At 42.1% G+C, this 16,245-nt stretch overlaps 1 protein-coding gene across 1 annotated transcript; it reads left to right on the top strand.

Moving 5' to 3' along the window:
- Positions 1-1,847: 1,847 nt before the first annotated feature.
- On the top strand, positions 1,848-14,768 carry PDP1 (pyruvate dehydrogenase phosphatase catalytic subunit 1). The gene is made up of 2 exons (XM_082285025.1): positions 1,848-1,975; positions 5,535-14,768. The coding sequence occupies exon 2, from the start codon at positions 5,579-5,581 to the stop codon at positions 7,184-7,186; it is 1,608 nt and encodes a 535-aa protein (XP_082141151.1). The 5' UTR covers positions 1,848-1,975; positions 5,535-5,578; the 3' UTR covers positions 7,187-14,768.
- Positions 14,769-16,245: the final 1,477 nt, after the last annotated feature.

A 16,245-nucleotide genomic window follows, 5' to 3' on the forward strand; every position in this document is an offset into this window, starting at 1 on the left:
TCACCCAGGCAGAGGTCTGTCTTCCCACAGCTTTCTTGCTTCTGACAGGGTGAGAAGGTGCCGTGATAGTGCCCCTTTACATAGTCTATAAGAAACTTTCTAAATTTTGGGGCTTTACAGTCATTCTTGCTGCAAATAGAAAATTATGTAAATGGTTGTTGATTCAGCACATTTTGGAAATCTATTTTTAACCATGTGCTACCGTTAAAAAGGCATGCAAATAACTTGTTTTCAATGCTGTTTAATGAAGTTTTTAATGTACAGTGGTGTCTGTCAGATGCCTTTTTTTTTTTCACTTCTAAAATAAGCCCCAAAGAGAAGATGATGTTTTACCATTCTGGATAAACAAATAAATGTCTCAAAAGTCACCCAGAACACCAATAAATGAAAATTTTAATACTCTGTGTTTTCAACTCCTACCATGAAAGACTTGCATTTCTAAGGATGGCATCGTTTTATCTTTCTACCTGGTTTTCACACAGAGGGTCACAGGGCAGTACTTTCCACACTCTTAATTTCAAGTAGAGCTCTTGAGTCTTCTGGGCACTATGTGCAGATTTTCCTTTGTTTCTTCTCCTGGTTTTGGTACACAGCTGTACACATCCTACCAACTGGGTAAAGACGTAAGTATAGTCAAAATCTATATTTTTGTTACAGCTGCTGAGGGAATGCTAATTGCAACACCCCGAGGCTTGCTAACATCTGCTGCCAACAACACACAGCAAAGTGGACATCCCGGACATAGTGAAAAATAGTAAGGCGTGAGAGCACAGGCATCTATAAACAGAGAGATGATCAAAGAAATCAAAATATTGTCGAATCTGTATACTTTCCATATTCAGAAATGTACATGACGAGCAAGTCTGGATAAGAGTATCTCAGAAGCACATGCAAAATTGAGTGTTGCCGTAGAGATGTGGAACAGGGACAGGACAGTAACTAAGAGAGGGGAGAGAAATGAGACTACTGCTGCTGCCGCGCCGGCAGGAACGACAGGCAGCTGCTGCCCTTCTAGGGAAGGGCTGCTCCTCCTTCGCAGCTACTGCCCTCAGACCACTCATTGCTGGCAGTGTCGGCAGCAGGGTGCCGATGTCGGGGCAGAGAGGTCCCTGGTCTTTGGCACTCCATAGCAGCTTGCTATGCCTGGAGGAATTCTGGAGAAGACAAAACTCCACGGGGCAAATTAATAAAAAAAAAAAAAAACCAAACCCCGACGTTTCAGTACAAGCTTCAGTGGTCTCTTGCGGAGTTAACGTGCTTTGTGACTGTTCAAGTCAACTCGAACATTCCAAGGGGGGAAAAAAACACCAGAGCACCATTCTTTAAAAGGAATTCAGAGTAAATGCCAATACGCCCTACAAAATTTAGACATTTTCCCATATTCGGTCTCCGTAACAGTCAGCAGTTTTGTGACTCTGACTCCTGACCGAAGGAATGTTGGGGGCTTTTTCAGGGCAGAAAGGTCCCCGGCTTAGGGAACAGACTTTAGCGGTCTCTTGTGGAGTTAACGTGCTTCATACCTGTTAAAGACCCTTCACAAGCATTTCAGAGGAAAACCCCCACGGCCCCGTTTCCCACTCGGAAAACCGCGCCGGGGGCCTCTCCCTCCCCTCACGCACACCTCGGGGGGAGGGGGCGGGCACACCGCGCGCCGCCGCCGCCTTCGCGCGTTCGCGCCTTCCCGCCCCTGCGCGGTGCGCGCGCACGCAGCGCCCCCTCCTCCTCCCGCCCCCCGCGCTCTCCCGCGGCCTCCGCGTCACGTGCCCGCCTTGCCCTCCTCGGCAGCCAATAGGCGGCGCGCCGCGCGCTGCAGGGCCCTTTATAAGGCGCGGCGGCCGCGGGCGTGAGGCGGTGGCTGTCGGGGGGTGTGGGAGTAGTGGTTGCGTTCGGGGCGGCGCGGTCCTTTCACCCGCCTCTCTTCTTGCGCCGCACGGTCCTTCTACCCGTCTCCCTGAGCCGCCCGGGAAAGGCCCAGGTCTGTGCCCGGGACGGGCGGAGGGAGGAGGAGGTGGTCGTGCCGGAGGCGGGCGGGCAGCTGGGGAGGGGCGGCCATGTCGGGGCCGCGCAGTGCCTGAGCGGGTAGCGGTGTCCGCCCGGCGGCGCGCAGCGCGGGCGGGCCCTGCCCCTCGCCCTGCCGGAAGGGAGAGCGGGGCCGGCTCGGTGCCCGGGCGGGCGGCGGGTGCGGGCGGTCCCTGCGGAGCTGGCTCGGTCCCATCGCCGGGCGAGCGGCAGTGGCGGTGCCGTGCGCCCGCAGAAGGGCTGTGTGTGCGTGTCTCCTCCTGTCTGCCGTCCCACCTCCGTGCCGGAGCGCTACGTCTTCTCTAACAAACTCTCTGCCTTGCTTCTCCCCCCGCCCCCCGGGCTTCTGCTTTGTGGATGTTGGCGGCTTCATGTTGTGACAGGAGAATGTGTGTATGTCCTGGGCCCAGGCGGATCGGTATGTATCTCCCTTCGTGGAGCGACGGGCTCGGGGGTCGGATGGGACCCGGGAAGGGGCTGCTAGGCTGGGCTGTGTCTGAGGGCCGAAGCCGAAGGGAAGGATTAACGGTGCTGCTTGTGTTGAATGCTTATTGTTCCTCCTCCCCCACCTCCCCGTCCTCTCCAGCTGGCTCATTCAGGTTTGTCAGGTGTAGGTTCTTACCCGAGTAAGTGTTTTTACCTGAAGCCATGGCGCAGTGTTTTGGAGGAACCTGTCTGTGCAGTGTCAATTAGCCCTTATAGAATGGCTATAACGAGCCTTTATTAAAGAAAAGTGGAACACTTTTCTATTTTTTTAGTGTAGTACTACAAAACCCCTAAGTTGACCATCTGACTCATTATAGGTCATAATATGTTTACAGTTTGAAAAATAACACTTGTACCCTGCTCTGGGCTTGGGGAGGTGTTTACACTGGATTGATTCTAATATCTTAATGAATCTTGCTTGAACTGTAAAATTTCTACTTCTTTTTCTTCTCTGCCATCTTTTGATCTGCCATAATCTTGGGATCTTAATTATTTAAAGGCTAGCTGAAGTGTCTGGTTATATTTAGGGCATCTGTGTTGTGGGGGTGAATGGGGGAGACTAACTTCCATTCAGGTTTGGACACTTGGAATTATGCATTTACTTAATCAACTTGGAATTATTGAATCTGGTATGTGAAACAGACTGATCTCTTAAACTGACACAGATCTACTGTAAATGATAAGAGCCAGGGAAAATGGGAGGCCAACTTTTTACTACCTTCTCTTGGATTTCATTTAACATTTGATAAACTAATGATTAAAATCAGCAAAATATTCTCTGCTGGCACTGCAGAACTGTTACAGCAGCAATACATTTGTGTTTTTGCTACATCATGGACCAACAAAACTGTCAGAGCAGTTGAGGCACCACTGTGGGTCAGCACTGAACACAAATGCTGAGCAGTCAGGAGAACTTGATTCAGTGGGAGTCTAATGGGAGACCAGTACTGAAACTGAAGTGCTGCTGTAGGCCAGGCACATCCATAGAACCTTAAGGTTACTGTTCTGTAAGCAAAATTGTTGCTTGTCAATGTCACGTGAAGAAATATGCATAACTGTTACCAAAATAGCTCCCATATAATTAGAAGGCAATGAATAGAATTTAAAAATCTATATTTAGAGTTGCAGTCTATTGCTGTCATGCTGTGTGTGTGTGTGAAGCCTGGACTGGAGAAGTAAATGGCTAACATAAATTCAGTATGCATCTGGAAGCTTGAGCCAATTCACTGCTGCTGGGTGTCTGGACTACAGCCCAAGCTCTTCCTGGTACCTGCACAACAGAAAGCTTCAGTCTTCACAGCTGTCAGTGGGAGATTCGGGAGAGTCTTTGTCAACATACAACAGTCACTCACTAATACTGGGAAGTCAGTGGAGTGATAGCAACACGAATTCTGCTCTGCTTTCAGCACTTACATGTCATGTAACAGAGAAATGGGCTCCAATCTGGTTTACTTAAAAAGAACAAAGAAGCTTGGAGGGAAGAATGTGACTTGCTGCCCTTTTTTGAAACAGAGAGAATGGGGTAAAGCTTCATATGTTTCCAGACACTTCTTAGCTGGTCCAGGTGATCAGAATCCTATGGCTGAAGCTATGGAAAGCTTATGGAATGGGGTGATTGCAAAATGCAATTTCTCCTATGTTGTATGATCCTTTAGACTGAGTATTTGGGCTTGCTGCCTATTTTAGTGGGGTTGAGTCTCATCTGAAATACTGGTATGCCTGCTTGGCTGAAAAATCCATTTAGTAGATGAAGCACCTTGCATAACACAGCAATATCCATTTCTTCAGTAAAACAATATGACATTTAGCAGTGCTGATAGATTAGTACTTATGATTGCAGTAAGCCTTCTAATGGTCTTTTCTGAGAAAAAGCTTTTATGATGAAACTTGATCATAAAAGAGAAAATTGAATTTGCCTTAAATGTGTGTACTTCACACAAGGCACAGTTCAACTCCATTCCACTCTGGAATTGTTTCTCAAGTATTACATTGTGAAAGACTTCCTGATAATGAGGCATAGTGAATAAGGCTTTTGAGAGGCACTCTCACTGATGTTGTGATTTGGTATGTAAATGGGGACAAGAAGGAGTATGCTAGCATACTCTTTCTTCAGGGAAGTGAAAAGTAAGGAAAGCTTTTAGATGTGGCAAGTAGCAGTAGAATATTTTTTCAGATACTAGTGGTTTATCTTAACACTGAATTAGAGTATTGTGCAAGCCTGTGTTCTAGACATGGAAGCAAATAATTTGCATACAGTCCTTCAATTGAGTAGCTTTTTAAAGTGCTTTGTAATCTTAAAATTCACTGGGATGGAGTAGCTGTTGGAAATATATATTATTTCCTTTCTACCTCTTGTACTTATATCTTAAGCTAGAAAGTTGCTGCATAGATTGCTGTGGCTATTTTGTATATGTCACACAAGTTTGAAGTTTTACATGTGAAAGGGGGGAGAAGAAACAAAACCTGCTACTGGCTTCTGATTGTGTAAAGAATATCCATTCTCTATCACCTACTGCTTGCTTCTGTTGTCTAAACAGTCTTCACTGTATGTCATCTCAGAGTTGTTTCTTGAGTCCTCCTGTTAGATGCTTTCTCTTCTTCTGCCTTACAGAAAGAGTTTTCTTCCTTGTGTGCCATGTTTGTCTCTGTCAGCTGTGAAATCACCAGGAAAGCAAAGAGCTGTAAAAGTCCTGTGGCAATTATGTCGAGTGCTCCATGCTAACCATTGTGCTAAGTTGTTCGAAGCTTCATTGACTGTCTGGGTGATGCTTTCACTTCCTGCCTGCTATCTGAGTGGGTATAAGAGCCAAAATACCTGTGCTGAAGTATGGTATAGATTTTTGGTTACAGCCCAATGTAGTGTCTATAAACAAGCACCTTGTAATGCCTTTCTTTTGTCAAGTCCTTTGAAGCTATGAACTCTATATAATAAGCAACTCGGTTAGGAGCTGTAAACATCTTAACAGAATTCTGGGGAAAAAAAATCTGTTAGCTGTCCTGCTAAGCATAGTTGTTCTCTTGTCTTTCAGCAATACCAGTCCGAAGCTCCAGGCTGCCATTGTTGTCTGATGCCATGCCAGCACCAGCTCATCTGTTCCCATTGATTCGTAACTGTGAGATTAGCAGGATAGGCAGTACTGCGTGTTACTGCCACCATAGACATCTGTGTTGTTTGTCATCTCATTTTGCTCACAGTCACTTCAGATACGCACCGCAGAAGAAATTTGCGGCACTTTATAGGCCAAAGGAGCACTTTAATCACTTTATTCACACAAGGGATTATGCTTCTACACCACAGAGGTTTTACCTCACCCCTCCACAAGTCAACAGCATTCTGAAGGCAAATGAATACAGTTTCAAAGTCCCAGAATTTGATGGTAAAAATGTAAGTTCTGTTCTTGGCTTCGATAGCAACCAGTTGCCTGCTAATGCTCCGATAGAGGACCGGAGGAGTGCTGCCACTTGTTTACAGACAAGAGGGATGCTTCTGGGTGTGTTTGATGGCCACGCAGGCTGTGCTTGTGCTCAAGCTGTCAGTGAAAGACTGTTTTACTACATTGCTGTCTCTTTGTTACCTCATGAGACTTTACTTGAAATAGAAAATGCTGTGGAGAGTGGCAGAGCTCTCTTGCCCATTTTACAGTGGCACAAGCATCCCAATGATTATTTTAGCAAAGAGGCTTCCAAGCTTTACTTCAACAGTCTAAGAACTTACTGGCAGGAGCTGATTGATCTCAACAGTGGAGAGACTACTGATGTGAGAGAAGCTTTAATTAATGCCTTTAAGAGGCTTGATAATGATATTTCTTTGGAAGCTCAAGTAGGAGATCCTAATTCTTTTCTCAACTACCTGGTACTGCGAGTAGCATTTTCTGGTGCGACTGCCTGTGTAGCTCATGTGGATGGTGTTGACTTGCACATTGCAAACACAGGTGACAGTAGGGCAATGCTTGGCGTTCAGGAAGAAGATGGATCTTGGTCTGCAGTTAATTTGTCCTATGACCACAATGCACAAAATGAACATGAAGTGGAACGTGTGAAAATGGAGCATCCAAAGTCTGAAGAGAAAAGTCTTGTGAAACAAGATCGTCTCTTGGGTCTCCTGATGCCTTTCAGAGCTTTTGGTGACGTAAAGTTTAAATGGAGTATTGAACTGCAAAAGAGAGTAATAGAATCAGGCCCAGATCAGCTGAATGACAATGAATATACAAAGTTTATTCCTCCAAACTATTACACTCCCCCATACCTCACAGCTGAACCAGAAGTCATACATCACAAATTACGGCCACAGGATAAGTTCCTGGTTTTGGCCACAGATGGGCTGTGGGAGACAATGCACAGGCAAGATGTAGCTAGAATTGTAGGGGAGTACCTCACTGGTGTTCACCACCAACAGCCAATAGCTGTTGGTGGCTATAAGGTAACTTTGGGACAGATGCATGGTCTCTTAACAGAAAGGAGAGCAAGAATCTCTTCAGTATTCGAAGATCAGAATGCAGCAACTCACCTGATACGTCATGCAGTGGGTAACAATGAGTTTGGAACAGTGGATCATGAGCGACTGTCCAAGATGCTTAGTCTTCCTGAAGAGCTGGCTCGAATGTATAGAGATGACATTACAATTATTGTGGTGCAGTTCAATTCACATGTTATAGGTGCATATCAAAATGAGGAATTGTGAATTTAATGCAGTGAACTAGTTATCAAAGTTGTAACAAGGGCCAGTATGAGCAGCAAATTTAAAAAAATCCACCCAAAAATAAAATACAAAAAAGCCTTTGGCAAACAATTGTTTGTTTGCTAGATTCAGCATATCTATTGTTCCTGCCTTTCCCCAGAGCTCTAAATACATGGGAAGTGCTATTGACCTAATACAAAACTTGAAGTGTGTCCTAGCTTGGGAAAAGAGGTTTTTGTAACAGCTTTGCACTATTGATTTCATGAATGCTGCAAAAACAATGTCTTGAATTTGGCAAATTTGGATGAGGGAGAAAGTAGGATAAAGAATTAACTATCAAATATCTGGCTGTTCAAGAAACAGCTTGCTTATAAAATATCTGCAAATACATACACTTAAAGATAAGTAAAAAGTATTGTTGAATTTTTTACAGGGCTAATTCTTGCAATGGTTATCTGTGAATATATTGTCTATTGTTTCTTCTAAGCAGAAGGTCACTTTAACCATGTAAGTCTTCAGTGTAGCAAAGTTGTCTCACTTTCATATGGACAATGTCATCCACGCAAGGATATTTGTCTAAGTGTTCACTTTCAATGCAGGTCTAAGCCATAATCAATACCTGAGATTCTGATACAGCTTAATCATATCTTATGCACAGTAACTTCTAAATTTCTTGTGCATTAATACTTGGCTGTGGGTTTCTGCACAACTTGTAGGGCAATAACATTACAACATGCAGCAAGATACCAGATAACTTTGTGGAGGACTTCAGTTTTCAGTATAAAGAAACTTTCAGACTTTTCAAAAAGTCAGTATTGTTGGTTGAGGCTGTGTTTGCTTACCTAAAGGTTATGTCCTTCATGGACTCCACCCCTCTCTGGCGTTGCTTATCTAGTAAATAATTTTTCACCTGAAAAGACCAGGAAATCATTGCTAACCTCTTTGTAGCTTTGTAACTTGCACTCATTTTCACTTTGGATATTTCAAAAGGTTGTATTGTTTGTCCTTCACTTGAACTCATATGTGTAAGTTGGGTTGAAAACTACAAATTACAAAAAATTGAAGTATGGCTTGTAAATAGCGTTTTAATTGGGGAAACTCACTGGCATGCATGTGTATGTTCAGTGGCTATTTCTAGCAACTTCTTTTAGTTGTGTGTTTCTGGGCAGCTGGTATATGCATGCTTTTACAGTCCGGAATGCTATCCCAGAGCAATCTCTGAAATGGGTCTCTCTGGCTTGGAATGGTTGAATTTGAACTTAAAAGATTGGCTATACTTGTGTGCCAAAATTGTTGGGCTTGTAATAGTAAAAGTAGAGACTGACAACTAATTGGTAATCATTGCATCTATTTTAGGTATGTTACATTGTATACAGATTTATTTTAACCTACCCCTAGGTTAAAAACCGAAATGCCTGCTGAAATACTAGTCCTTGATGACAGAGAGAACACATTTACCTTTATTCCTGGGTACTAGAGGACAATGAAGGTCAGCTTATTTCACTTTACCAAGGTGTTTCAGTTAAAATACCTCCGTAGCCCTCATTATAGCTAGCTAAATCAACACTTTGCTCAATTAACTGAAATATACTAGGTTTCTAAAGTGGCATTTTCTACTAAGTGTGTCTTGCCAATTAATGCTGCTGTTACATAGGCTGCACTTAGTTTGAACAATGAACCTGTCCTATAGTAAACATTGACTTCTCAAACTCACAAATGCTATGTGTACTCAGTGGCCTGCAGCTTTAGTGTGTCTCTACCTAACCTTTATCAGCTTCAATACTGCTGTAAGGTTAATGATACCTAAGTTCACATTGAAGATGTGCACAACCCTTCTTTATTTGAAGGGAAAAGGGGAACTCTAAAATGCTTAGACAAGTACTGGCTGTTGACATTGCTTCTGTATGTTGTGTTTTGGTGACTGTGTCATTAACTAGGTCAACAGACTATGTTCTATCATTCAAATGCAGTATGTATCTCTGCTGTTGCAGTATTTAACTTTCTTACTTTTTTTTTACTGTTAAAGCTCTATTAACATGCATTGATGTATTTAACCTATGGTTGTTGATACAGGTTTGGTACAAGTCATAGCTAGAAGAAATGCACATTGGTCCCATGGATACAACTTTGAGGAAAAGCTGCTTTTTGTAGTAAAGATACTTAATATGGGGTCAGACAATATTTATATATTGCTTGGAGACTTGCTCAGTATGTATGCAGTGAACAGAAGCAGCATAATTGCCTGCTGAACAGGTGATATGAACAAACATCTTTTAACAGATTCCAATAAAATGATCAATTATGCAGAAATCCACGTGTATTGAGTTGATGTAGAATGTGATATCTGTTCTGCTGGGACTTTGTTCTTTTGTGTGTCCCCTGTTACGAATATATCAGACGGCCAGTGAAAGTGAAGTATAAATGGAAACAAACTGAGAATTGAACTTCAGAGCTTTTCAGTGCCACTGTGAGGCTCAATGCCACCCTGCATCAGGCATGAGGGTGCTGCCTCCCCCAGGCAGCAATGCTCAGATGCTTCCATCAATATCGCTGCATGTCTCAGTTCCCAGCACCTCATGAGTACCTTCAGGGCCAGTGCTTCTGAGGAAGCAGCATCATTTCAGACCTTAAAGCTGTGTACTGTACTTTGTAAAGAGCAGTACAGCATTTCATAAACAGTCTAAAATATGTGCAGATTAAATTGGGATAAGAACAAGCTGATGGTGAGCTAAACAGAAACAGCTCTTGTGCCACATGCTGAGGACACATTTGCCTTGTCTTCTGCAGTGTTGCATTGCAGAAAGTACGGTTACTGTGTATGTGAGGGGATGCTGGGATTACTTTTTCAAATAAGGATTTCACAGCTGCAAATGTGGTTCAACGAGGGAGGATGGCTGAAACTTCACAGTAAGCACAAGCTTCACCTTAATCTTTAAAACTGTTCTAGATGAGTGTGTCAGTTTAACAGTAATACTAGGTAAGAGAGGAGTGGGACATCTGTTACCTGTACTTTCAGCTTAAGGCTCTGTTAACTCTGTTCCCTTGTGTTCAGTGGTATGTGTATTGTATTTGCCTTTGGCAGTATTTTACAACTACTCTTGTGGTAACTTCTATATTCTCAGTTTACTAAGGTTGGAAAAGACCTCTAAGATCATTGAGTCCAACTGTTAACCTAACATGGCCAGGTCCACCATTCAACCATGTCCCAAAGCACCACATCTACATGGGCTTTTTTTAATACTGCCATGGGTGGTGATTCCACCACTTTCTTGGGCAGCCTGTCTCAATGCCTGGCCACCCATCAATAAATTTTTTCTAGTATCCACTCTAACCCTCCTCTGGTGCAACTTAAGGCAGTTTCCTCTTGCAGTATCACTTTTTACATGGGAGAAAAGTCTGACCCACACCTGTCTATAGCCTCCTTTCAGGTGGTTGTAGAGGGCAATAAGGTCTCCCTTTAGCCTCCTTTCCACTAAACACTAGCTCCCACAGCTGCTTCTCCTAAGACTTCTGTTCCGATGTTCATTTGCCCTCTATATGTATGACTTTGAGTACAGAACTTAAATATTCTCACTTTCCACTCATTTCCTCATTGCAGGGCAGAGTTTTGCGTATAGCAGACTTGTAAAACGTGACCTACACCTAGGAGCATAGTCTCAACATGAGGTACTGTTTGTAGTTAAATTCTTGAACATGAGTCCCCGTACTTAGAAGAATTCTGGAATGAGAGGATGTTTTGTAACTATTTCTGATAAGTGCTCTGCAGAATGGCTAAGATGCTCTGTTCTTCCTCAGTGGGGAGTCATATTTGTGATGAGATTACCTGGCATAGAACTAGAAATTATCCCTCTAGGCATCTATGGTGACCTAAGCTCCCTGTTGCAGTCTTATCTGGTCTCATAACAAAAAAAAAGTTTGCTGTCTGATTTGCACCAGAGGCCCTTGTGGCATAGGCTGCTGAACACTGTCATGAGTGCTGCTGCACAGCAGTCCAAGAACGGTGCTAGCACAAGGCATTTTGGGAGACCAGTGGAGTTGGCATCTTTTAGTGGATATGCTTGATCCTGTGTGAGAAACCTGTGCAGCTCCTGATTGTTTTTCAGTATTGTATAATTAGAAACAAAATCTGTGGAGTTGGAATACTTTGAGGAAACACATAAGTTCACTTTACTTTTACCCTGTTATAAACAGTTAGATAATAAACATTATTTATGACTAATTTTTGGTGTTTAAGCTGCTGTCTTGTAAAAAACAAAACTTGAAACTAGTTGCTGAGTTGCTTTTACTAGGTGAAGTAGCTTCTTAGCAGAGGGGAAAATAATAACAGAGCAAATCTTGTAATTAATCCTTTAAATGGTCAAACTAATTTGAACTTTTGTCCTGTTTGGCATCCCATCTATCTGAATGGTAACAAACTACCCATGTCATTTATACAAAGAGTGTTGTTTCTTATTGAACCTTAGGTAGGGCTGTATTCAAAAGCTTCCTTGACAGGTTTCAGTATTAATTGTTCACACCACTAACGTGGTGGTGGCAGCAAGTCCAGGGTTGTATTTGCAATGCAATAGATAGGCCTGTTGTTACAATCCTGGTTACACCTTCTGTTTTATTTGCTGCTCCTGAGTATTACTAATAAATTTCTGGGTAGAAGGAAAGGGTAACTCGAATTTCATAACTGGATCACAAATGAAGTATAAGTTGGCCGGGGCATTGGTGGCAAAAACAAAGGCAATCTGAGATGCATAAATGGTCTGTTCTTACCTGTTCTGCAAGGTCTGAGGGTAAAAAAACCCCAAACAACTTATCTCATGTATTGATCAATGTGCAAGTCTTCTGAAACGGCATTTCTTGCAAATGACCCACCTAATCAGTCATGAAGCTTTCCAGAATTGCATAAAACAGCATAAGAAAATGCAGGCACCATTCAGTGTATACCAGGATAATCAGGTACTTTATTTTGTTTGTGGCAATTAAGAGGAAATTAGAGATTTTTTTTTTTTTAGAACTTAACAAATAAAAGGAGTAGACTAAAAGTTCTCTACCTCAAAAAATCAGGGTGACCCAGTACAAGACTATTTTAGGATTGTTCTCCCTATATCATCTCTTTCTGTGTTGAAGGGAAAAAAAGGTGAACTGCGAAGTATATATCTGTTCCTATGGTTCCTAGTCTGGATAAGTAAGTAATCAGTCTTACGGATTTCAGGGGATGTTTTACACAGCAGACTGTTCACTCTCCTCATGGCCAATCTTTCTCTGAACACAAATTATGCTTGCTTTATAGACTTTCTATTAGATTTCCTAGATAGAAAATCCTATTTAATAAAACTTGTGAATGCCAAACTATTTTTATAGCATTATTAACAAACTGGTCAGTTTTAATATCCAATGTGTACTAAGGTAGCCTTTAATGTATTGCCTCACATCTTAATTGCAAAAACAATCCAGTTAGGGCTGTCTAATTGGATGTCATGTCACATGCTGAAAGACAGGGAAAATGCCTAATAAATAGGGAGATCATTGATGTTAGCAGGAAAGCACCCATGAGCTGACACACAGCCATGCATTAAGCATAGTTTCATTCAAAAGCTCTGTATATTAATGAAATGAGTCTGTGAAAATTGCTATAAGCCTTTAGTCATTAATTCTGTAGTCTTTCCTGTTGCTCATCCCTAGTACTACTTTGCCCACTGTGGTGGTGCAACAGCTGGGCTAATAAGGAGAATACCATTTTCCAGGATTTTGTGGACTTTAAGCAAGGTGATTAAAATGGCTAATAGTAACTCGTTAGTGTTCCCAGGTTTAGGCAACTGGGAGAGGAATGAATGTTGCTTCCCTAGGAGCAGCTTCTTCTAGAGGGGGAAAAAGTAAATCTTTCTCTTAACAAAACCTGAGTGCTGTACAGAAGACCCAGCCATAGCACAGTAGTGTTTGATAGGGATTTTTTACTCTTGCTAAGAAGCGAAGTGTATTCATTTGTACAGCATGCTACATGAGTGCAGCTACCTCCCTGCTACTCTGGAAGTAGCTCAAATGTCCCTGCAAAACTTGGTGTTTTCCTGTGTATGTATAAGCACTGTTGCTTATGGGCAGATCCCTTACCAGCTTTTTCTTAAGACACTTGGGTGCTTCTGTGTGTGTGCTGCATCCTGAGTGTTGAAGTGCCTGTTACAGGCGGTGGCGTCCAGCTGTCCCTGCATTCAGTGCATGCTGTGGAGTCTCAGCTGTTCAGCCCATTCCACACCTACATTCAACTCCACTGAGCACAACAGAAGTTTAGTCACCTTGTCCACACATAGGTAGCTCCACTTAGGTGTTTTCTGGAGACAAATCTTAAACATTTTTTCCAGGGTCTTCAAAGGTACAGTAGTCCTGAAGTTTTTGCATCTGCCGCTTTTGCATAATTACTTTGGGTTTTTTATTGTCTTGTACCTAATGTACCTGTAATTAACCCTATTCTAAGGGCTTGTTCTTGCTCTTTGGTTCTTAAGGTATGTGGAAGTGCATCTCAAATGCCAGTGTCATCTTTTGTGTTGACCTAGGCAGATGGTGTGTAGGATGTCACTGCTGTGCGCTGCGACATGTTGCTGTTACACCAAGGACTGCCTTTGTCTGCCCTGTTCAGAGCCCTGCCAGTGTTAACAGTTAAGCAAGCAGCATACGGTTCCCTTGGCATAACCTCTGAAGCCTGCACTTGGAATAGCGTTCAGCATTCCTTCTTGCGTAAGTAGGAATCTGTAAAGCTCCCAACACAGCTGATCAGAGGAATCTATGTTCTTCTATTTATTCTTTTACAAAGCTCAATCCTAAGAACAGCTCTACAGAAAGGATGATCCAGGCCTTTACATAGTCCCCCTTTACATGAAAAAGAATTAAAATATCCTAAACTGAAGAGACAATGTCTTTTTACCAAAATAGTCTAGCTTGTAAAAGGCTGAAATATTAATAATTAAGGACAAACAGAGCCTGAACTTATAGTTGATAGTACAGAAGGCAGAAGAGTCTTCTAGCGGGTGGCTTGGCAGCACTGTAGTGTGGCAATGCAAGGCAGTCCTGTGTCTGTCTTCTGAGGCTGATCTAGAAATGAGCAATAAAGTACCATTCACTGCTTAGCAAACACTGACAAAAAAAGTCTGAGAAGCTGTCTAGCTCAATGTCAGACAGATAAGCATAAAAAATGTGTAGATTTTTGACAGACACTTTGTCTTTCTAGTATTTGGGGCTTTTTTATGTTTGGACCGTATTTACGTAACTTCATGCCAAATTGTGCTCAAACAGGTGAAAAGAATCTATATTCTATAGAATCAATGTGTAAGAGACACTTCTTGCAGCTGAGGAATGAGGAGCTGACTACTCCTGCTACTTTGTGAAGAATATGTAAGGAACTGTTGTGAAAATCCAACTGGCAGAAAAATGCAGTGAGGAGAGGAGGTCATATGAGATTAGGGCCCAAAAATAACATCGGCTCTCCAGGTTGGTAGATGGCAAGCATTCAAGCTGGATTTAAGTACTGCATTTTAAAACCACTGTATCATACAAAATTTTGGGGATTAAAATTGCCTGAGTTATGACAAGGGTTCAAACAGTTGAAATATATCATGACTAAATTGATAAAAGACAATTCTGATGTCTGCTGTATTTGCTAACCTGTATTAAAATGGAAATATTGGAGTGTTATGAGTCTTACTTCTCAATGCTGCAGCTTAAAGGGGCATTTGAAATGTATCACAGCAGTGATACTAAAAGCTCAGTTCAGAAGTCAGAGAATCATAGAAGTCCCTTTGATATGAGATCAAGTGTTCCCAGGGTATGCACAGGAGGAGGGCTTGGAAACTCTCACTTGCTGCAGCAACTAACTCTTAAAAAAACCCCCAAAATACCACAAGATCTGTCTAGCTAAAGAAGAGACATAAAAAGCCCATCATAAGCTGTGAAGCAGTGACCAGAAAGGCAATAGGAAGTTAGGAGACAAATTCAGACAAGCAACAGAATGTGGATTATTTCAACAGTACACAGAAATACAAGAGTGTGAATCTAAAAACAATTCAGGATAAAGTAGGAAAATGTAAGAGAGAAAAAACCTGTCATGATGTGTCTTTAAAGCTGAAATTGCACACATGAAAGAAAACTTAGGTGTGTGTCATAAAACAAATTGCAGAAGGCAGCACAGTAAACCAGAATGATGTCAGAGATGGCTATGAAGAGAAAGGTCTTGCAGCAGTTACGGTTTGTGACATGGTCCTGCAAAAAAAAAAAAAAAAAAAAAACAACAAATGGGAGATCAAGAGATCAGAAGTGACTGAATGTCTAAGCTGAAGACCAAAAAAACCCAAAACAACAAAAGCTGAACAGAGTACAGCTGCTGTTGTTTTGATTTTTAAATGAAGTTTACTTTACCATTTCTGTGCAAATATGAAAACAGAGACACAAGTCATCAAAACAAATGTATGTGTGCAGTGCACATTACAAAACAGTACTTTCCTGATTTTTACATTGCAATGTCACCTCAGTACAGAAGACAGAAAGAAAGCTGTGAGTGAGGATGAAAGAAAAAAGATCAGAAAAAACTAAGAGGAAAGAAAATCAGAGCTGAGGAGAACTTGTCACTTATTTTCTTTTTCTGTCAGTCTTCTAATTTGAATGATGCCTGTGTGGTTTTTTTCAGAGGTTTTTGAGCCCTCGGGCTATGCTTGTAGACCATGAAAAGTTAAGTTTGGCTTAGAATGTAGTTAAAAGCAACTACATGCTGACATTTTCAGGGTTGTTAAAATGCCAAACTGGGAGTTTTGCTCTTCTGCATTCCACCAGTTGCTGCACAAATGAATGCTAATCATTGTGGCATTCCCTTGTTCAACAAGTTTTTCTCGTTCTCCATACCCCAGGTGAATGCTTCTATCCTGAAGACAGAAAGTTCATTTTGTCTATCTTAAATCACCCTCACCCAAGAGAAGAACAATGCTACAAGCATGTAAATGCATGTCCATGTGCATTCCTTAAATGGAATGTCCTCAAGGCATTTGGACATCCTGCCAGTCCATCAAAGACAACTGGGTCAACTACTACCA

Source organism: Coloeus monedula, assembly GCF_965178545.1.
Source record: "Coloeus monedula genome assembly, chromosome: 1".
NCBI classification, from domain to species: Eukaryota; Metazoa; Chordata; class Aves; order Passeriformes; family Corvidae; genus Coloeus; species Coloeus monedula.